General features: G+C 37.5%; 2 protein-coding genes across 4 annotated transcripts in view; both read right to left on the reverse strand.

The window, feature by feature from the left end:
* Positions 1-4,245: 4,245 nt before the first annotated feature.
* On the reverse strand, positions 4,246-12,952 carry LOC107086272 (chondroitin sulfate N-acetylgalactosaminyltransferase 1-like). Its single transcript, XM_015377100.1, has 10 exons — positions 12,807-12,952; positions 10,440-11,003; positions 10,247-10,347; positions 9,988-10,166; positions 8,469-8,685; positions 7,991-8,092; positions 6,735-6,916; positions 6,446-6,540; positions 6,282-6,363; positions 4,246-4,820 (listed from the first exon to the last, which is right to left on the reverse strand). Exons 2-10 carry the CDS (start codon positions 10,803-10,805, stop codon positions 4,540-4,542), a joined length of 1,605 nt encoding a protein of 534 aa, XP_015232586.1. The 5' UTR covers positions 10,806-11,003; positions 12,807-12,952; the 3' UTR covers positions 4,246-4,539.
* A 1,690-nt stretch (positions 12,953-14,642) lies between these two features.
* rnf122 (ring finger protein 122) overlaps positions 14,643-21,671 on the reverse strand; it is a 27,741-nt gene continuing 20,712 nt past the window's right edge. For 2 of the 3 annotated variants that reach the window (XM_015377161.1, XM_015377163.1), the window contains exons 3-6: positions 19,652-19,697; positions 19,529-19,570; positions 19,351-19,433; positions 14,643-16,567 (exon numbers count right to left, since the gene is read on the reverse strand). In XM_015377161.1, the coding sequence (XP_015232647.1) occupies positions 16,453-16,567; positions 19,351-19,433; positions 19,529-19,570; positions 19,652-19,697 (286 nt within the window). In that variant the 3' untranslated portion in view covers positions 14,643-16,452. The remainder of the gene's footprint in view (positions 16,568-19,350; positions 19,434-19,528; positions 19,571-19,651; positions 19,698-21,671) is intronic. The other variant, XM_015377162.1, reaches the window with a different exon arrangement.

The following is a 21,671-nucleotide window of genomic DNA, read 5'->3' on the forward strand; positions in this document are numbered from 1 at the left end:
TTCTGTACTATTTAGATGTGTTCCTACTAACTTTTGGCGGTTCTAGAGGTGGGCAATACCAGGGATTTTGGTATTGATCTGATACCAAGTACTAGTCCATGCATTTTTTACTTCAAGGTTGGACTATTGTAATTCTTTACTATCAGGAAGTCCACAAACTGTAGTTAAAAGCCTTCTACTGATCCAAAATGCAACAGCCAGTGTTCTGATGAAAATTAAAAAGAGAGATCATATCTCTCCTATCATAGCTTCTCTTTATTCTCACACTGTGCCTGGTTCTGCTGGAGGTTTCTTCCTGTTAAAAGGGAGTTGTTCCTCTCCACTGTTGCTACAGGCATGCTTAGTGTGTCAATGTGTCAATCAAGTGGTTTTCCTTCGATAGAAAACTTTGAATCAATTTGACTGTATGATCTGGTGAATTGTAAATTGCCTTGAGATAAGACAGGTGTTGCGAATTGGCGCTATATAAATCACCCGAATTGAACTTAACTGAGTTAAATAGAGGGTCAGTATCGCCAATTTTGAGACTGATGCTTATACTTAAGCCTGGTGTTTAATAAAACTGCTGACCTTTCAGTGTTTTTGTGATTTTTACTTTAATATTACAAGTAAACAATAGAACATAGACAAACAGAAGTTTTAAAGCTTTTTAAAACAAAATTTTACAACGATAAAAAAAACAAAAAACAAAAAAACAGAGGATATTGCTGTTTGGCTGGTGCGGCTGACCAATGTGATGGTGTAAAACTGCAATGAGGGGGGAGGGGTGGTATTATTGATACTAGGATTGATCAGCCCACCTATAGCTCTAGACAGGGGCCAACAGGGGCCAGTAGAAGTGGTCCCGGCCCCTGTTATAGACCCTGTACAATTCTTATGCACAGACACAGAAACTGTCATTAAATTGTCTCTTGGATCTTTTTTTTTTTTTTTTTTAGCTTTACAGTTTTCTTTCCAGAATTCTAAAAAAATAAGGTGTTGCCTTTTCGAACCACAGTATTAGGGGAGCACTGATTGCTGTTTTATAGGAAAACTTTTTTTAACTGGACAAGATAACACCTTCTTTGACAAATGAAAGGTTGAGAGCATTGAAAGTGGCGGTTTGTTAGACTTTTGCAGAGTTAGATAAGATCAGTGGTTAAGGTTGGTTTCACATCTAAGTATCAGCCACAGACATTCCAAAAGGAAATCTTTCTATCTGTTATATCTGGGGTCTCCAAAGCCTCAACTGGCTCTTAGGTACATCTCACATAATATATCAAAGAATTAAACACTGCCATGTTTTTAGTTTTATGCTTCTGGTGTGTGCCCCCTACATGCTTTAGATAGGCCTCTTCTCCATTAGGTCCACACCTACTTTAGTGATGGCATTCCATTGTTGACAGCTAACAAAGGCTGCAGAGGACCGTGAGACAAAAGGACTCAGAAACCACCATCAATCAGACTCAGAATCAGAAATACTTTAATAAAATTACTTGTGTTACACGCTCCAGTTACAGTTTTATATGATATATACACACATCCAACTATACAATATAATAAAGATAAAAAAATAAGAATAAAAAGAGATAAAATCAATCAATCAATCAAACTCTTCTAACAATGATATAGCCTACCTAGATATGTCCAAACTTTCCACAATTCACCTGGAGATAATCAGTGTAATTAATATAATTAATCAGTGTATCAAATTGAGTTCAGTTTTTGACACAGCAATTATGGAAACATAAACTCATCCAATTTACCTATGTTTTATTCTGCACAAATTCTTTAAATGTTAGTAATTTATATTTGATATGAATTCAATTCAATTCAGCTTATTTATATAGCACCAATTCACATCACATGTCATCTTAAGGCGCTTTACAGTTCACCAGACCATACAGTCAAATTGATTCAAAGTTTTCTATCTAAGGAAAACCAGTTGATTGCATGGACTCATTAACTCAAATGCAATCCCTCACACTAAGCATGCTTGTAGCGACAGTGGAGAGGAAAAACTCCCTTTTAACAGGAAGAAACCTCCAGCAGAACCAGGCTCAGTATGAGCGGCCATCTGCTGAGGCTGACTGGGGTTCAAGGAGACAGAAGCAGAGATACAAAAAGCAGCTGTAAAAGGGGAACCCATCTAGGAAACACACAGCCAGACAGACGAGCTCTGAGCCAGCTCCCATGTCAGAGGATGAAGAGAGCACATCCAGACAGTCACAGCCAGAGAAACAGGACAACACTGGAAAAACAGGCCAATCTTGAACATCTATAAACAAAGGTGTTTCTCTCCAGGATGGTGTCAAACAGGAACAGACGAGGCAAAGCTACTATGAGAAAAAGCAGGCCAGTGTAAGAAACCTTGTTAAATCTCTGTTAATGCATTTTAAATTAGTCTTCGTCCAATAAACTTTCTTTCTATGTATTGATAGAAATTATACTCATTCAACAATTTCATATGGTCATGTTTATTAGCTAAGTCATCAATAAAGATAATTCTATGAAAAACATATTTAAATACCAGAAGGTTTACACTGTGCTCAGCTTTCTTTTCATGTTTCAAATCCTGACAAGCCAAACCCATCGGTTTTAAATGTGGTGTAAAAAATAATCTCTGTGTATAAATCCGCATGGCATTGTTCTCCTTAAATGATTATTATCATCTCTGTTTAGCCAGATTTAATTCACGCTATCAGACGATAAGGGGCCAACTTCTCAGTTTGATGAGTGATTTGAAAATCCAAGCCGTGTTTGAACGCATCTCATGAAGAGGAAAAGGAAATATGAGTCACAAACCAATCGGTTGCCAGCTTTGGTGCTACGTCACTAGTCGGCTGATGCAGGCGCGCTCCTCCCTGCGCTGCATGTCCTTAGTGTTGATAAACTAGAATAAATGCATCTGTCTCTGTTAATGCATTCGATTTCACTGCAACAGTTTATCACATGTTTGCACATGTTGTTGTTTATCACAAAAATTATCCTGTTGATTATTAGGAAATACACGTTTTAATACAGGATTAAGTTAATTGTTTTGTGTCAAGAACTTTGTGCATGACTGAAGAATGATTTGACTATTTTTCTTAAAAATGTATTTATTTTTTGGTTTTGTTGTTATATGTACAAAATAAACAAATACACACCGGATCTTTAGTGCTGAAAAGTTTTTAACCTTAATCTGATTTTTCATATTTTTGGCTTATTAAAAAAACAAAAGGAAGAAAAACAAAAAAATATGCGAGCCAACTTCTTAAATCCCTTTAAAACTGAAATATTCTGACAAAAAAATTATAAGCTAGTGAAAAAACAGTAAAGGGTCCAAATGTTTTTGTATTTTCCTCTGGTGCTGCAGAACAACTTTCTGTTTGGGCTTCAGTTACATTTTTGTTTTGTTTCCTTTTTTATCATTCAATAGTTCAAAACCTTTGTTTGTTGCAGTTAGTTTTGCTTCCTTTGTTGTTTCACTCTTGTCTGACTCGTTTTGCCTATATCCAGTAGTCTAGTTGTAAAAAAAAAAAAAAAAGAAAAAAGGAAGGAGGATGGTGGAATTTTTTCTTTTTTTTTTTTTGGAAGCTTGCATAGTCTAATTAATATAGTCTATTAACCTAAAGAAATATGCATGGTATGGTTGTTCCATGTCAGGTACGCCGGTTATTGACCTTTGACCAAGGCACTTTTCAGTAGAACTGCAGCCATGTACCTGCATGGCTATCATTGCCCCTACATAGTTAGTGACAACTTTCCCACTGGGATCAGTTTCATAGTCATGGTAAGCCACTTCTTTGATTTTATTTATTTTGCTCAGGCTACCTATAAGCCCACAGCCCGCCAAATGTTGAAAGTTTATTATTATTGTAATTATTGTTAATATATAGTAGAAATTCTACATGTTCAGCAAAGAAATATCACAGAGGATGGTATGGGGGGATGGTCATTTAACTAAGAGGGATGATTTTTAAGATTTTTTTTAAAAAGGGGGATGCAATCCCCCCTCAATTCGAGTACTACCTATATCTGGCATTTTACTGACATTATAAATTATACTGTCACACATTTCGGCCTGTTCATTAAAGAAACGAGACATAACATTGCTTTGTTTGACGAATTTTGGAAGTAGATCTGAAGATCGTGTCACTACATTTCTCACCTGCTGTCCAAGAGAAAGTACATGCATCTCTATTGGTTGTGCAAATAAAAGCAGTGGAATCCATTTTCATTTACATTTTTTTTTTTTTTTTTCATTTTAAAATCCAGCCCTGTTGCAGGTTCAGGGGGCAGAAATGGCAGAATTTTTGTTCTGTGAAATCTGCTACAAAGTAAGACATTCAGTTGTTAGACAGTTTCTGCTCTCCAGCCTATAACATTTTTTTTTGTAGAAATCTTGGTGTTACACTTAGAAAATACTCATTCCATTCCAACAAGCAATAAAAAAATGATTTTTAGTTTTATTAGAACATAAAGATGATTCATTAGCTCTAACATTTAACATAAATAAAAAAATACTTTTTACTGAAACAAATGTGACCATAGCTCATTTTTGTTAGAAAATTCTCATTAGATCTCTCTGAGCTGTTTCTGGGAGTTCAGGTGGAGCTCTATGTCCTGTTTGAAGAAAAGCTCTCCCAGCTGGCCGTGCGAGGCCTCGTTCATGGCTTTGGTCTGCATGCACATCTTGTACTTGTCTGGAGGAAGCTCATCTGCACAGCTCTTGTCATGCCACAAGTGAAAGAGCCCTCGGGATGGAGCTCGAACTACCATCAGCTTGCTATGGAGGTACTTCCTGTACAGGTGGACGTCCTCCAGCCCCCAGCCTCTGATACTGCGGTCAAAGCCACCTGTGAGGCCATGGAGATGAAACAAATTTGATAGCGTTTATTCCTTGAACAACAAACTAATGTATAGTTAGCATCAACCTGCAGAGATCCCACCTTGTTTTTTTTTTTAAACTAATTCATAAACCTATGTTTCCATGGCAACCAATTAAGAGTTCCTGGTTTGTAGAATTGTTGCTGCTCTCACAAATGTGATTAGGATTCTTTATATTTAACAAACAATAGCGCCCAAAATGTCAGTTTTAGTCCAAAGACATTATTTAAAGTTTAAAAGTGATTCATCAAAGTTCACTGAAGCCACTTAATAAAATCCAGCTCAACCAAAAATGGTGTCAGTGGTTTGAGGGTTTTCCTGTGATATAGAAATTGTTGTTTGCAACCATGGCTCCAATAAAGAAATTACCATAAAAAAGGTAATCCATAGGTTACAGACTCCCCCTACTGGGGCAAACTCCACAGCACAATTTCATATGATTTTATTTCATACTTAAATATTTTAACTTGCGCACACATATACAAAAAGATGTTTTGATTTGAGTTTGGACTTGACCTAATCATAAAATTATTCCAGTCTTAAATATGATAGCAGCACAAAAACCATTTGTTACACACACATTTTAAAAAGTCTGCAAAGGAAAAGGGCAAAATGTCTTTAGATAAGAGGTAATGGGCCAACCTGTCTGTCAGGGAATTTGTTTCTGTGCTGCATTATCAACATAAAAGCAAACTAAGAGAAATTACAGAAAAAAGTAAAGCAATGGGGACAGATAGCAGCACTTAAAGTGAATAATACATAACTCAGGCACCTGATATTTCAGAGTTTCTTGAAGTGAAAAGTAGAGCTTCATCAACATATACAGGAGCATTTGTGTTTGTAACCAGTGTAAGGATCAAAAGACTTGTTTCATATTTATTCACCCATTGGTTTTCTTTGCACAAATTAGCTACATTAAGAAAAACTTTTTGAATAACATGAATTTCGTTTTCCAACACTTTTTCAATTTATCAGAGGTTAATGTAAAAGAAAGATTTAAGAAATTAAGAAAGAAGCAGCCCAAAGACCAAAAAACTAGTTTATATCTATGATAAAATATATTGAGAAAATGCAAAAGGATTGTCTATTCTATTTTGTTCTATTCTATTCTATTATATTTCTGAGTTCTTGCAAGCTTACGATCACTAAGAGGATAAGTAGAGGATAAAAAGCAATCTAATATCCCCTAGCTTTTGTTAAAGTCACAAAATACAACATAATTAAAACTTTTGATTTATTTTTTCTATTAAAAGAAGGACTAATTAAGGATTAGGGATTAAAAGGACTGTTGTTTGAAACATATACATTTCTACCTAAAGAATTAACTTTCTTATAGTGCTGTTGATAAAAAATCATCACTCTTTACAACAATAAAATGGAGTTTGATTTATTTAATGTGTGTAATCCATGGGAATCTGTGTCTATATTACCAATGTTGATGAAGTCTGATCTGTACTGGCAGGTCATGCCAAATCCAAAGTCCCGCCAGAATCCATTTTCTTTTTTTATCACCTGAAACAGAAGAGAAATCCTGAAATGAGCCTCATCATAATTATACTGTAACATAACCAATTGTTTGCAGTTCTTTACTCACCAGCTGTTGTTTTATAGAAGGTAGGAGGGTGAGATTGCTGTAGATGACAGATGGGTTGTACTGGCTGAAGAGCACAGGGTAGTACACCTTTTTACCTAGGAGCAACAGTGATGCAGTAATATGACAGGAAAAAGAGCCAGTAAGAAAAGGCACTGATTCATTATTTGTATTAAGTGGGGAGAAAATAATGAGAATGTGTTTAGATACAAGTCCACTGAAAAAACAATGAAGAAGAGAAAATAGAATTTTATTAGGAGAAACTCCTGAACGGCTTCTGAGACTTTCTTACCAGCTTCAGCATTCAGACGACAGGAAGTTAAGAAATCTGCCGTGAAGTGGATGTCGACATCACAGAAGAAGAGCAGAACGTTCTGGCGTTGTCTCCAGGCCCGGGCGCCGACATCGAGGCCTCGGCCACGAGAAAACTCCTCGTTCAGTTGGATCAAGGTGAAACTTCTGAACCGAGTCTCCCTGAAACAAAAGCAGTGACAGGACGGCTGTTAAATTGCTAACCAGCTCAGCTCTTTGTTTTTACCAATTAATTAGTTTATAACAACAGGATATTTGCACTTCAGCTGGTAAGATTCCCTCAAAGAAATGCCAAAAAGGTTAAAAGAGATGCGCTTTTTCAATCTAATATCTTGTTTTCTGTACTCTTCAAAAAATAAATGCATTAATTTACTCTTGTTGGGAAACCAGATATAAGATTAAATTTAGGCTTTGATGTCAGTTCGACTTCAGTCAGTTTAAAATGGATTTCATTTCTCATTTCTTAAATAAATCAGTTACACGAAGTATTAAAACATGATGTTAGCAGGTGTCCATCACATGCAGTTCAACAGGATTCTCACAGTTATACAGTGAAATAAGTGCACAGATGGAAATTTGCCTTTAAATCATCTCCTTGGATTTAGTAGATCAGTTCTTAGTTTAAATAACCAGTAAATATGCTGACTGTTGTGTAAATGACTCAAAATATAAAACTGATTTAAATGCAAGGATTTCATGCATAGGTTAGGAGCTGCTGGGCAGTGAAAAAAAAAAAAAAATAATGATTTTCATTGATTACTTTAAACATAAACTAAATCCAAAAGTACCAAATGAAAATAGTAAGACATACAGATCTTATGGAAAGCTCTACACCCAAAACATTTTTCCTAAAAATGTCCATTTATTTCTATTTTTATGACTTTTATCACTGACTCAAGAAACCAGGAATGTTGAAAAAAAGTCTTTTTTAAAATAATTTATGAAATGATTGGCAAACAGGTACCTTTGCTCTGTCCTGTCTGTCAAATAACCATAGCCTGAACAGCACTTATATCAACTGTGACAGAAAAAATGTTTGACTCATTCCTATTATGACCAAAATAAGACAAAGAACTGTTGTGCTTAATCAGAGTATATGTTGGTCTTTCCACCTTGTAAGGCTCTGCTTCTAGACTTCTTCAGGCTAAAAAGTTACTCTTTGTGATTGAACACTCAAAAGAAGTGCAGAAAAAGGTTCTTAATCCCGTTTAATCTCTGTGAAAGTGTCTGCCTTACCTGGTTGTCTGATCCAACACAGCCTTCACCTGGTCTATCTGGTCCCGACCAAAGTAGACAACAGTGAGGTGAACCCTGCCGTCCTCTTGGATGCAAACCTCTCTGTACCAAACAGAATTAACACACATTTAAAATACACAGCTGCAGAGCATGGATGACCGGATAATGACTACATCAACAATCTTAGGGGGTGCACAAAAAAAGATGGGTAGAGGGAGGGATCCTGGAGTGTTTGACAGATAATTATTGGCATGCAACGAGGGGCAAAAATGCATAAATATATAATATTGCCTTTAGTTAGTGTTTGTTCTCTTTTGATAAAGTCTTCTGGCTAGGATATCCAGTTGGGTCAGTTTATTTAATTGTTTTCATTCATTCTGTTTTTATGATAGCAGGGTTTTGAAAATAAACTCTTACCAAGATTTCCCTGAGTTCAACAGTTTCACATCTGTTCTGTTTGTCCACCTCAAACTATTACCTGAAGTTGGTGATGAACTGCCTGAAGGCGTCCACCCTCCCCGACAGAGGAACTATTATGTTGATGAGGATGCTTTGTGTGTTCAGGTTGTCACTCTTCACCTTCATCAAAGGCCCAAATGGCCTAAAGAGAACGAGCTGGGTGAAGTCCTGCGGGCTACTGCCTTTGAACATCAGCTCATATACAGTCCCTGTGGTCCTCTCTGTGCGAGTCAATCCTGAGCCAAAAAACAGAGAACATCCTAAATAATCAGCTATATCTAAGGGCTTTGCACTGTATTAAACATCTTATCTCACTGTATGTGACTGAACTGGATTGATCTGAGTTCAGTATGGCCCAAATTTTATTTTAACAATCAGGGTAGGTTTAATTGTACCCTTAAAGAGCCCATTTAACACCTGCACTATAGACCTGGTTCAGACATCACTATCACTTTTCCCTTTAACCTTTATCGTGGTACACAGGAAAAAATATTACAAAATTAAAACAGCTACAAAGTAACTTTAAGGCATCCTAAATATGAGAGCAGAGTTGCTTTAAAATACACTCCCCATATAGAAAACTCTGTTCACTAATCAGCCTCCTGGCAGTTAAAAGCAGTGTTTTTTATCAATTCCCTGTCAGATCTTTCTGTTATGCATCACTTTTAGACTGGTTTGCCAGCATTCCTGTCAGCATTACTGTTGTTGGTTGCAGACAGGAGCTGTTTATTTCCTCACGTATCTGATCTTTGCTTCTCAGTACTTTTCCTTCAATAAACCTTCTTCTCAATATGAGAGAACTACCTCAACATTTGATTTGCAATTGGGTGAAATGTCATTAGTATAGCCAATCTCTTAGGACATAAATGGATAAGGTTGGGGTTATTTTGGACTGTGAAGGAACCCAGAGACAATCCATGCATGATAGGGATGACATAAAAAAGAGGCCCAGGCTTCTATTAACCACCAGGTAGCACTGAAATTGCAATTAAAACTCAAAACATAAAATGTTCTCCGCCTCTCTCTGTTTCTGCTTTTGGGTCCAAAACCTCCACAAAACCTGACATGATTCAAAAAGATGATAGTTAGTCTATAAGAAAAAAAATGAATGCAGCTCGTACACCTTTTCAATAACTTTGCGTTGACTTTGGAAAGTTGTTTTCCCCATTTTCCTATTTCTTTAACAAAAATAAATTCTTTATCTAGAATTTCAGCACCTGTTGCTTTTGCCAATACTTTATCACAAGTTCATGTTGTAGTTATTGCCTGTTTCTAGGTGTAGATGTTAGGCTTTAAAGGTTTAATTCCTTTGTTAATTACAGGGAATTCAAAATCTGTTGGGATACTCTATACTGTACCTGGAGCAGAATAACACAATTTGCCCTGCATGCATCATCACTCAACTTGACAAGATACATTAGATTTAAATTTTTATACAACTAGGAATGTTACCTCTATTTGTATACCAGTATGTTATCTTTTGTTTTGTTTTTTCCTGTTTAAATAAAACCAGATGAGGAAGGTAAGCTGTATTTCACCCTGTATGAAGTCTGAAGGGGAGTAGGTGCGTTTGCTCCTGATGTTGTCAGCTCGTTGCTGGGGTCCGTTCAGGACGTGCAGTGCCGTTTCCACTGTACCTATCAGCTCGTTTCTGCGGTCTCTCCTTACTGGCCTCTCAGCCGGGTGCTTGGTCAGCCCCGTTTCCAGCTGGTAGACCCTAAGTAGCACCACATTACCAGTCTCTTTACACACATAGGGATTGAGGTACAGAGCAGCTGACTGCACAGCTGTACTCACATCTGCAGGGTAAAGGTGTCATAAGGGATCAGTGCATATTCGTTGGGCAGTTCCACACCTGAGTTCACCTCTGCCTGGTTCAGCTGGGATTGGAAGAACTCCTGAAGGACACCATAAAGCAATGAGCTCATAATGTCTTGCTACTTTCAATAAGCTCACGTTAACAAAATATTCCTTATGTTTTTCTCTTTACCTTGAGATCAGACTTTGTTGGGATCTTGTGCAGACTCTCCAGACCTTGAGGTAAAATCCCTTTACTTTTAGCCTTCTCTAGGGACTCCTGAAGCTGTTGAGTTCTCTCCTCCAGAGCCTCCTTCAGCTCTCCTATCTGCTTTGTCAGACTACTAATGTAGTGTCTATGAGAGTCCTCTCTCTCCTGCAGTAAGGCCATGTATCCTTCCTTACTAGTGGCTCCTCCAGACCAAAGCAGAGAAGTGTGCTTGCCTTTGGAAGAAGGTTTACAAGCCAGCAGGTAGACGAGCAGCAGAGAGCAGCAGAGTGTCAATGTGATGAGACCAATCCGGGCCATCAGGGCCAGCAGCCACCGCCACAACATCATTGATCCTCTTTAAAACTCTCTCTAGAAATACCTAAAGGTATGTAAACAGCCTGTAGAAGGAGAGGGGGTCATTGCTCCTGTGCTAAAGATCTAAACAGCTGTTGTTGTTTACAAGTTTTTTATGACATCCTCAGGTGTTCACATGGTTGGAAGCATCTGCACCATGTTTACTTCATAGTGACTTATCCACAACAAGTTCTGAAATTTAGAGAAAAGAAGAAAAAATGTTTTCAAAGTATCCTGTTAACTGTTAACATCCATACATCCATCCATACATCCATCATCCATCTACCAATCCATCCATCCGCCTATCCATTTACCAATCCATCTATTCATCCATCCATCTTCTTTCCATCCATCCATCATCTATTCACCAATCCATCCATCCATCATCCATCCATCCATCCATCCATCCATCCATCCATCCATCCATCCATCCATCCATCCATCCATCAATCTATTCATCATTCATCCATCCATCTTCCCAACCATTAATCCATCCATCCACACATCCATCCATTCGCCCTTCCATCAACCTACACATCCATCCATCACTTCATCCATATATCCATCTATCCAACCATCCATTCACCAATCCATCATCCATGCATCCACCCATCCATCCATGCATTCAAACATTCACCCATTTATCCATGCATCCATCAATCCATCCATCCATTAAATTTTTTTTCTTTTAAAATAATCTTTTAATGTCCTTTTTAACCCCTTGACACCTAAATAAATATACATGTATATTTCAAATAAAAAATAACTTTATTTATCCAAAAAATGATATTCAGTTTCTGTACAGCCCAACCAAGGAGGAGTGAAAGAATAGTGATATTTCAAACTTTATCCATAAAACGACAGTCTGAGATAACAAAAACAGTTTTTTGAGTACATTTTAAAAGGTTATTTTCCTTTAACTCATTGCCAAACTGTTGTTCTATCTTTATTTTTAAAGACAAACACAATTGTAGGTTTGCAAATCTGTCACATATACTGTATAACGGCCAATGATCGCACACACAGTTAGGTAGCAGTTGTAATGGAAACAAGAGCTTCCCAAAGGTTCCTAGGTCCACACCGAATGTGTAATAACTGGCACTGGGGGAATGCACATGTTATCTTGGATGTGTACGTAATATAAAATGTTTGTTGCAAAATTGCAATAATGGGCGTCAAGTGGTTAAAGCCTGTCTTCTGCAGCGGTTTTGGTCTAAATAATTACTGAGCACTAAAATACTTTCAGGCTTTACGAAAGAGAGTAACAAAATTAGTGTCTAGTATTTAGTAAGAATCTTTAATATTCAAGCTTCACAAACAGGTAGAGTTAAGGTCTGCATTGAAGACTTTTTATCTCAAATTCACATTTTTAGAGAAAACTACTAATCATGTCCTTATGTGTCTAAGTTAATTGGGAGTGTGACTGTTGGAGTTTGGCTGCAATAAAATGCAGCCAAATACCACAACGCTGAGGTGGAGCGAAACAGGCTTTTCTCTGTAAGCTTCTACACCTCACCATTGGGTGTGTGAGTGTATGTTGTCAAAATCGGTTTATTCAAAACACAGTTGGCTCTTTATGGCTTAGGTAGAAGCCGTTTCCATGAAAGACTTGCTTATGTTTCCCAGCATGCTGTTTGCATATGAGTATGTGTGTGTGTGTGTGTGGATAAAGACAGGTTTATACAAGCATTCATGTTGTCTTGATCTGCAAAACACTTAATGCACGTGAATAAGCAGGTCTCTCAGACTGAAACTCTTAGACAATACATAATGGTCTTTTTTCATATTTTTCACTTTAAAATGTCCGGTTTTTCTCTTTTAAGCTCAGGATAAATGTTTTGCGTTTAAAGGAACCAGATTCTGGACACAGTTCCATGTAGTAAACCAGCCTCTTATAATGACATGATTCAAATATTCAAAGATAGAAACATGAATTATAATTTTTACTCAGCAAACCTCAACTTAATGGGGGATAGATGAACAGTTTGTACTCACCAAGTTTTCTGCATTCCACAAAGAAGTCACTTAAAATATCCACTAATAGAGACAACAAATCTTTGCAGGTAAGTTGGTGAAAGGTGGAAATGGGGAAGGAGCCGTTAAATGGTGCAGTTTGACCTTGTTGAAATAAACTGATCCTTCCTCCTCTCAGTCTCCACCTTTTTCCAGTGCCTCCCTCTCCAATTCACTTGATTTGCTGTTTTCCATCCCTTACTTCATTCATCTCTGAAGGATTTTACACCATCAGCTTCTTCTCTTGATTCTCTTTCTATTTCACTGAGAATGTTATTAAGTAGAAGCAAACTACCACTAGGGATGTCCTTCTTAATATTTTAATATATATCTATCTCTTTGTCTGTTTTAAAGTAATAATAATGTCCCAATAAAGAGCACATTTATTGGGGTTACAATTACGATTTTCATTTAAAACATGTTAATTTCATTTCTGAAACAAAGGTATTTCAAGAGTCCTGACTCAAAGACTAGTTGTTGTACTTATGTTTCAATATGTGTATATCCAACATGTATTATCCATTATAACTGAGACTGAAGGTATCCAAAATTAAATGTACATTATTTTCCATTCTTAGCAATTCCCCAAATATCATCCATTAGGTTGTCTTGAGCAAACTCAGTCAGCAGAGCTACGCCTGTGAGGAGCAAAGTGTTAGCATGACCCTATGGATTATGTTTCTGTCTTTGGTCTTTAATTTGCCCCAAGTGTCATCCATGTATCTGAATCTGGTGACTGGGTTTTGTTCCTGTGAGGAAAGACAGAAAGGCCAAGTTCACCCAGTAATATGTGAAAGATGACAGCCCTACCTTCTTGGACTGCACCATTACCATCGTGGAAGACAGACAGCTCAACATAGAAGTCTACAGGAAAGTCACCCACACTGACCAGTACCTCCATTTTGACTCCCACCACCCACTGGAACAAACTAGGCATCATCAGAACCCTCCATACGCTAGCAAAAACCATTCCCATCACAAACAGAGGAAAGATGACAGATCATCAACATATCAGGACAGCCCTGAGGAACTGTGGTTTTCCCAGATGTGCATTTTTAAAAACCTACTGGAAGAGGCCTGCTGAGAGAGTAAAAAGCACAAGAAGGAACATTGTCATTCCATATGCTGCTGGAGTCTCTGAAAAGCTGAGGAGGATTTTCCACCTGCACCTTATCCCTGTGCATTTTGAACTTTGAACCTGGCAACACCCTGATGCAAAAACTGACACCCAGAAACAAGGCTGACAACGTTGTTTGAGCCGTCCAGTGTAGTGAAGAGTGCACAGATCTCTACATTGGAGAGACCAAGCAACTGCTACACAGGTGCATGGCTCAACACAGGAGAGCAGACTCCTCAGGACAGGACTCAGCTGTTCACTTAAACCTGAAGGCTAAAGGACATTTCTGGCCAAGGAAGACAGATGTTTTGAGAAAGGGAGCTATCTTTGTTAACCTGGAAAAAACATCTCTCAACAGAGGAGGTGCTCTTAGACATTACCTGTCACCCAACTACAAGGCACTTTTAGGAATAATGCTGAGAAGATTCACCTCTCACCTGCCCTCACCTGTCTCATTCTTCCAGTGGGTGGAGTCAAAATGGAGGTACTGGTTAGTGTCGGTGACTTTCCTGTAGACTTCTATGTTGAGCTGTCTGTCAAAATAGACCTCTGAGGGACAGAAAGTAGAAAGAATTTTAAATGGTAACTTTGGCTCTGAGAAACTCGATGTTTCACCTGAAGGGGGCGCCAAATACACAAAATAGCTATAAAATAAACCAAACACAAAGCTGATCAAATAACTTTATAATTTTTTTGTTTTATTTCACTTTTTCAGTCATTTACATTTGTTGTCTTACAAAACGTGGAATGTGGCTGGAGTCAGAGAGAAAATGTTTTGTTGGTCACTTCAGAATCACCTTTTTCCCCTTTTTTCTCTACTATTTTACAATTTCAATACAGTGCAGGTGTCTGGCATGATCACAACAATGTGCTCTGTGGGTTTTGAGCTTTTTTCAGGCAGTATTAGGCTTTTAAGGAGAACAAAAACACTTTAGGGAGGAATGTGAAAGACAATCCTGACAAACATGTTTATGCTGGATTTCTACTCTCTGAGGCGCTGCAGTCCTGCTGTTCCCTTTTAACTTATTTTATTCCATTAAAACGTTTTCAAAGATTAGTGAGTTCAAAATGCAATCTGCAAAAATTATAAACTTTTTTTGTTCATATACATAATATTGTGTATTTAGGTTACTTAAAAAACAACGTTTATTTTAGGGATTAAACAAAAAAAATTTCATTTTCAAATCAGGATGCAGAGATTAAAGGAAAATTTGCAGAAAGGAAACAGCCCACTTTTATCTCTTAATTACAGAAAAAATGTGTTAAAATAATAATCATTATAGATTTTAATCAACAGGTGATTCAGTTTCCTTTCTCTAACTTCAAATAATAATAAGTTAGTTATAAGACTGATGTAAAAAAAAAAAAAAAAAAAACGAAAAATAATTTTACTTCTTAAGTTAATATCTGAAAAAACTAAACTTCAAATCAGAGTAAAAAAAAAAAAGTAATATTTTAACATTTAATTTGGCTTAATGTTGGCACTGAGTGCAAGGATGAAGCTGAGACGTTTTCCTCCAAGCAGATCAAAGAGAAGACAATTCATCCAACGAACCAATAAAAAAATGTTGATAAAATTATCCCAAATCACTTCATGTAATCCCTTCTTTCTTCTACATATTTTGTATTTAAATTATGTTCTCAGCTTTTGGTCTGTATTCTAAAAAATGTGTTTTTTTATCTCAAAATAGGGGTGAAAAAATCCTTTAAATTGTGTTTATTTTTATACTTCTCAATCTAATACACTTACTTAGCCTCAAATTGTGACAGTGATGGACAGGATGATTATCTTCCAATTTTCTCAACAAAAACATATCTGGGAAATAAGGAAATTGTGTTAATATCTTAAATAAACCCAATGCCATAATGTGTCTGTTGAATAGATATTAGAACAGGCTTTATTTTTACAAAATTGGTTGAATTAATTAGCTCTAGTTAAGCTGACAGTAAACCCCACATATTACACTGATTTATTTATTTGAACCTTTTAACCACATTGAGTTAAATTAAAGAAAGTGCTCCTGTTCTACTGGGCCTCTATTAATGACAAGGAACAGTACAGGATTTCTGTCTGCATTTGTCTTTTATTCCCTCTCAGAAAATCGTCATCTGAAAGGCGATGTCTGCTGGTGACTTCATGCTTGTGCCCACTGTCATATGCAAAGCTGGAACACTGACTCCTCGCTTAGGCTGTTTTTCTTCCTGTCAACGCTCATTTTTGTCCACGCGGCAGCGGAACGGCTGCCTCCTCCTCCTCCTCAGCCATGCCGTTAACCTCATTCCAGGCAGCAGTGAAGGATGTGAAGGAATGGGTGCAGGGAGGGATGCTGAAAGAAGAATGGTGGAGGGGTGTGTGGGTGGCTGAAAATAATCTCACAGCAACCCTCAGAGGCCTTTCTCCTGGTGGTATCTAGGTTACCCCATGATGACTGGCTGTGCTTCGACAGCGTGTCCCTGCTCTTGCAGGTCATGATGTGGCTAAGCTAGGCTCCCATTCGGCTAAACCGGAGGCTATACCAGTTCATCAAGCAGAGTTCCAATGCTGTGATGCTGCTCGGGGGGGCCCGCTATGGGTTTGTTGCACATGGGGCACACACAACGCACCTCCAGCCATTTTACAAGACACCTGCAAAGGAGAAAAAAAAAGGAATATGTTAATGTGAAATGTGAGAACTGATGAAGGTTTGATGGAAAGCAGGATGTTACAGTCTAGATCATGGGTCTGCGAGCTTCGAATGTCAAAGAGCCATTTTGCCCAGAGTCCAGCTAAATAAAAGTCATTTAGCACCGGAAATATTATATAATCTCTTGAAAAAACATTACTTATTATTTTTGTTAAAGCTCTACTGTAGGAAATCTGTTGCCACTGTAAAAAAACAAAAACAACTGTTTATTTGTATTTTTGTTATGGTTCTGTTTGAGTTTTCATTGGTTTAATTTCCATTTTGTGTTGTTTTCTGGTTGCAATTGAGTTTTTATGTATTTCTTGTTTACTCTCTGTTACCCTCTTGAGTGAGTCTCCTTCCCCTGGCTCCCTTCTAGATTCTTCCATCCACACCTAATCTGCTGTCACCTGTTCTGTGTCCCATTTATACCCCTCTTGTGCAGTTTCTAATTGCCGGTTCATCGTCATTCCCTGCTCCTCACGTGTTTTCCCTGATGTCTTCTGGTTTTTGGTTTTCTATTTTTTTTTTTTAACCTTGCTTCTGTTACATTTGGATCTACATTAAAACTACAAGAAACCACCTCAGCTCCTGTCTCTGCATTTGGGTCCTCTAAAAACCTCCACAAAACCTGACAATTGTTAGGTTTTAAAACATTGAAAATGTAAAACATTTCATCACGTGGATCATGTGGATTTTTCTCTATAGGAGATTATTTGATAGCCTGACGTAGTCCGACTCAATTCTAGTCAGAATATGAGTCTGATACTGCTCCATAGAGCTGTGATTATGGGGCGTGTTTTGAACGAACCAGGAAAAAAAATGCCTCTGCACTCAATTGGATAGACCTACAACCAATAAGAGCAACGGAGTGCGTGACGTATGTTAAGCGAGGCATAGTTGTTGTACACAAAAATCAAAGCGTGCAGTTGCACGCCTAGAATAAGAAGATGAGACTTGATCGCGTTTCTCTGTTCCTCTTTTAAAATTAATTTGCTGTCGATATCTTCTAGAACAGACCTAATAGCAGAATCTACTCACCTCAACTCTCCAGCGGCAGCCATTATTGTTGTCACCCAAGCGCGCATTGGTCACGTGGTTGATTACGTTACTCTTGATCATCTGTCCATCATCGTATAAAGCCCGCCCTGACAATTTGATTGGATCGCCTGACAGTGGGCGATAATACTCGCGCTACTATGGAGCAGAGCCAGACCGAACTTCCCCGAACTCAAACCTTGTGGGCGGGACTAAGTTCGGACTGGCACCCAGGCTAATTATTTGATGTTTAAAAAAAAAAGATGAAATAATCAGAAACAAAAGAAAAAAAAACATATCTTGTACTTTTAATGACATTTTTTGTGAAAATGAAATTTCATTTTTCTTTAAAAAGAATTTCAATAAACTACATCATGCCACCATGGAGGAGAAACTTCACCCTGATTGGCTCACAATAAAGAGTTGTTACAACTCCAGAGACAAGAAATAAAAACCTCTAACACTGGCCTGAAACAGGAGCACATCAATTATTTTCTATATGTTTACCAGCTTATGCCCAATCATTTTGTACAGTATTCTATAGGTATGTAAATTTAATAGCCATTTAATAAACAGGTAGAACTTCTCACTCTTAGCTCTGGGCTTGTTTAAATTGTTTTCTTAGCCAGGACTTTACTTCTTTTATTCTCAACCAGTCCTTGTGGGATTTATTTGTACGTTTTGTTCATCTTTTTATGTTGAATTAGTCCCAGTTCATTTTGTCTTTCCCAAATGTTGTATTTTCGTTAAGCTCTCTCTATATTATAGGTATGTTAGGTACAGAAACATACATCATCATGCTATGATGCTTCTAACTCTATGCTTTATAGTTTGATATTAAAAAAATATATATTTTTCTAGACTGCATGATTTCTCCACTTGGTTTCAAAATCACTTATAAACCCATCTAGTGCCCTCTTCTCTGTCTACATTCTTTCTGGCAAAGGTCAGTCTGTCCTGTTTCCTCAGAGAACAAAGGTTTCCTCATTGCACACTTGTCATGAAAGTTAAATAAAAGGTACATTGATAAAGTTTTAGGGGTTATGGAGAGCTTTTTTTAGCACCCTCCAGTCTGCATCTGAATCTTGCATGGGAAGTGGTGCCTAACTAGAGCAGAGAACTTGGACCCTGGGAGGTTCCTTCATTCAAATCTCACAAAAAGCTCCCTGTTACTGCAAGATGGCAGCTCACTACCCCCCAGAGGGATGGGTTAAAAACAGACGCAGGCATGCTGAAAGTTGTTTTGAATATCTTCCACCTGTGGGTTATTTACTGTAAAATGTAATGGCTGAATTCAGATTTTCTTGAGACCTAAATACCTGCAGCCTTCTTGGATCTCACCATGGAGTTCAGCCTGATTTCAATGGTCAGGAGCATGCCCAGCTAAATGTCTACGGTTTAAATAGGGTAAACCTTCTTTGTGATAATGTATAATGTTGTTGCCTTCTGCAACTGATGTGACACTGATGTTTAGGATTCTATATTCTTATTTTTAGAGGAAAAAAGGTTGTGGTGCCTTTTTCATTCCTCACCAAAAATCGTAATTTAAAACGGAAAAGTATATATACATTTCTTTTAATTTTCGTGTTTTGTTTGTTTTTTTTACAAAAAAGACAACTTCTGAACTCTGACCTTTACAACAGCAAGTATAAGTAAATGTGAATTTGCGAATGACCACAAAGAGAGACTCAGTGGTGCTTCTACTCACTTCCTGTGGAAAGCATGTTGGCATGGTAACACCCCGAGCTCGTCTTTCACTTTAAAGTCCTCCAGACACACGGCACACGTCTGCTGCAAAAGTGACAGATGACACAAAGCGAGATGAGACAGTCACTCTAAAATTATCCTCAAACATACGGCCATAACTGGACGGAAACCAAACTTACGCCATGAAGGTTTAACTTTTTCGGATCTCCTTTTAACACCACCTGTAGAATTGATAGATGCACACTTTAAAATGAGATGTTTTATTGTGGTAATAATGCTGCTGATTAACACTCCTGCCTTACCTCTCTGTAGCCAAAGCGCTCACTTTGTGCTTGGTGTCGTAGTTTGCTGTCAATGAGATAAAAAAAAAAAAACATTTCAACATAGCAGAAAATAGTCAAGCAACCTGAATGTGCATGCATTATTTAAAAGAGGTTCAACTGTTGTTTAAATACTTTATTTTACCTTAAATTAAAACTGATTACCTCTTTTTTTGTACTCAACAATGACCCTGACTCTTATGCTTAATGTGGTCTAGATGGTATTTTTCCAGAACTCCTGTAAGTCAACGTTTTTTTGCTCATCTACTGTTCAAAAAATGGTTATAACATCACATTATGAAATATGTGCCAAAGAGCCAGAGAGTAGACAAGAAGACAACAAAGTATCAGAGAGAAAAGTTGTTCACCTAAAGCTGTCTATTGATTTTTATGTGTGTGCGAAAAGTGAAGAGTTGAACTGGACCAAACTGCAATGTCTCTGTTTGATGTGGAAACTTAACTTCAGCTAAAACAAAAATAATCTTTTCAGCATTTTTTTTCCTTAGGTCTGAAAAGGTCAAATGACTGACTCTTCTGTTGTTTTAAAACATTACACTGGTTTATTACTTCATTTTCAAGAGTGTCATCAGCCTAACCAATTAGCATGAGTTAGATTTTTTTTTAAAAAAAACATCATTAGAAAATGATCAAGAAATTGTCAAGAATATTCATAAACTCCTCTTTTAAACAAGTATAGGGTAGTTTGGCTCATAAAAGGCAAAACATGCAGTTAACAGGTATGCACTAAGTATGATAAACCTAAATGTTTCCAGCATTCAAGGAAATGTAATTAGGTTTTTTATGGGGGCTTTACTTAAAAATACAGAGAAACTGAAAATTTTTCATGACAAACCACAACTAACAATTTCTAACCCTTTATGCATTTATAGTGGGGATTCCCAGTGAGGACATGAAGCAGCCAGTAAGCCTCTAAACCTCACTGTGTTAATGATAATAAAAATAATTGAACTTTATTGATCTCACATTGGGCTGCTCAGTGACAGAGTGGGTGTCGCTGAAGCCCTGCAGCAAGAAGGTTCTGGGTTTGATTCCCGACTCAGGGTCTTTCTGCATGGAGTTTGCATGTTCTCCCTGAGCATGGGTGGGTTCTTTCTGGGTACTCCGACTTCCTCCCACAGTCCAAAAAAATGACTGTTAGGTTATTTGGCTTATTTAAATTCTCCTTAGGTGTGAGTGTGTGTGTGAATGATTGTTTGTCTCTGTGTTTCCCTGCGATGGACTGGTAGACAGCTGGAGAATTGATTGATGACACATGGGAGAAATTTACCTCTGCATTTAACCCATCCCCTTGGGGAGCAGTGTGATGCTATTGTGCATCACCCGGGGAGCAGTGTGGAGCTCAGGGTCTTGCTCAGAGACCCAGAGTGGCAGTCTGTGGGAGTGGGGTTCAAACCCAGAACCACAGGATTCGAAGCTCTATGCCCTAACCACTAGGCCGCCACTCCCCTTAAACCCATTTGGAAAACCCTAGGTCCGGTGCAGTATATTTTATGAAGGATTGATTATTCTATCGTCTGAAGGCTGGCATTTTGGTTCATTCTAAAAGCATTGTGCAATTTTTATTCCTTTATTCTGGTGCCTCTTTCAAGAGTTAAGATCTATAAATTCCAGTCATTTCTTTTTACACAAACATTGGAAGAAATTATTGCTAAACGATTAATGAACAAATCCTAATTTATGTCAAGAAGCACACCGAACTTTCCAATTTACCTTGTAAAAAGCCTTTTCTGCTGCCACTGAGACACTTAAATCATTCTTAATTTGGGTGTGACAAAAGTCTTAGGCTGGTGAATCTTATTTTATCTATAGCATACTGATTTCTAATAAATCAAGTCTGGACTGGATGTATTATATTAGGTGTATTTTCCTATCTTGTCAAGCCTTGTGTAGAATCTCTTGCAGATAATTTTCAGATCTGCATTTATAAGTGATATCTATCTATCTATCTATCTATCTATCTATCTATCTATCTATCTATCTA

This window comes from Cyprinodon variegatus, unplaced genomic scaffold (genome assembly GCF_000732505.1).
Source record: "Cyprinodon variegatus isolate N-32 unplaced genomic scaffold, C_variegatus-1.0 Scaffold147, whole genome shotgun sequence".
Classification (NCBI taxonomy): domain Eukaryota; kingdom Metazoa; phylum Chordata; class Actinopteri; order Cyprinodontiformes; family Cyprinodontidae; genus Cyprinodon; species Cyprinodon variegatus.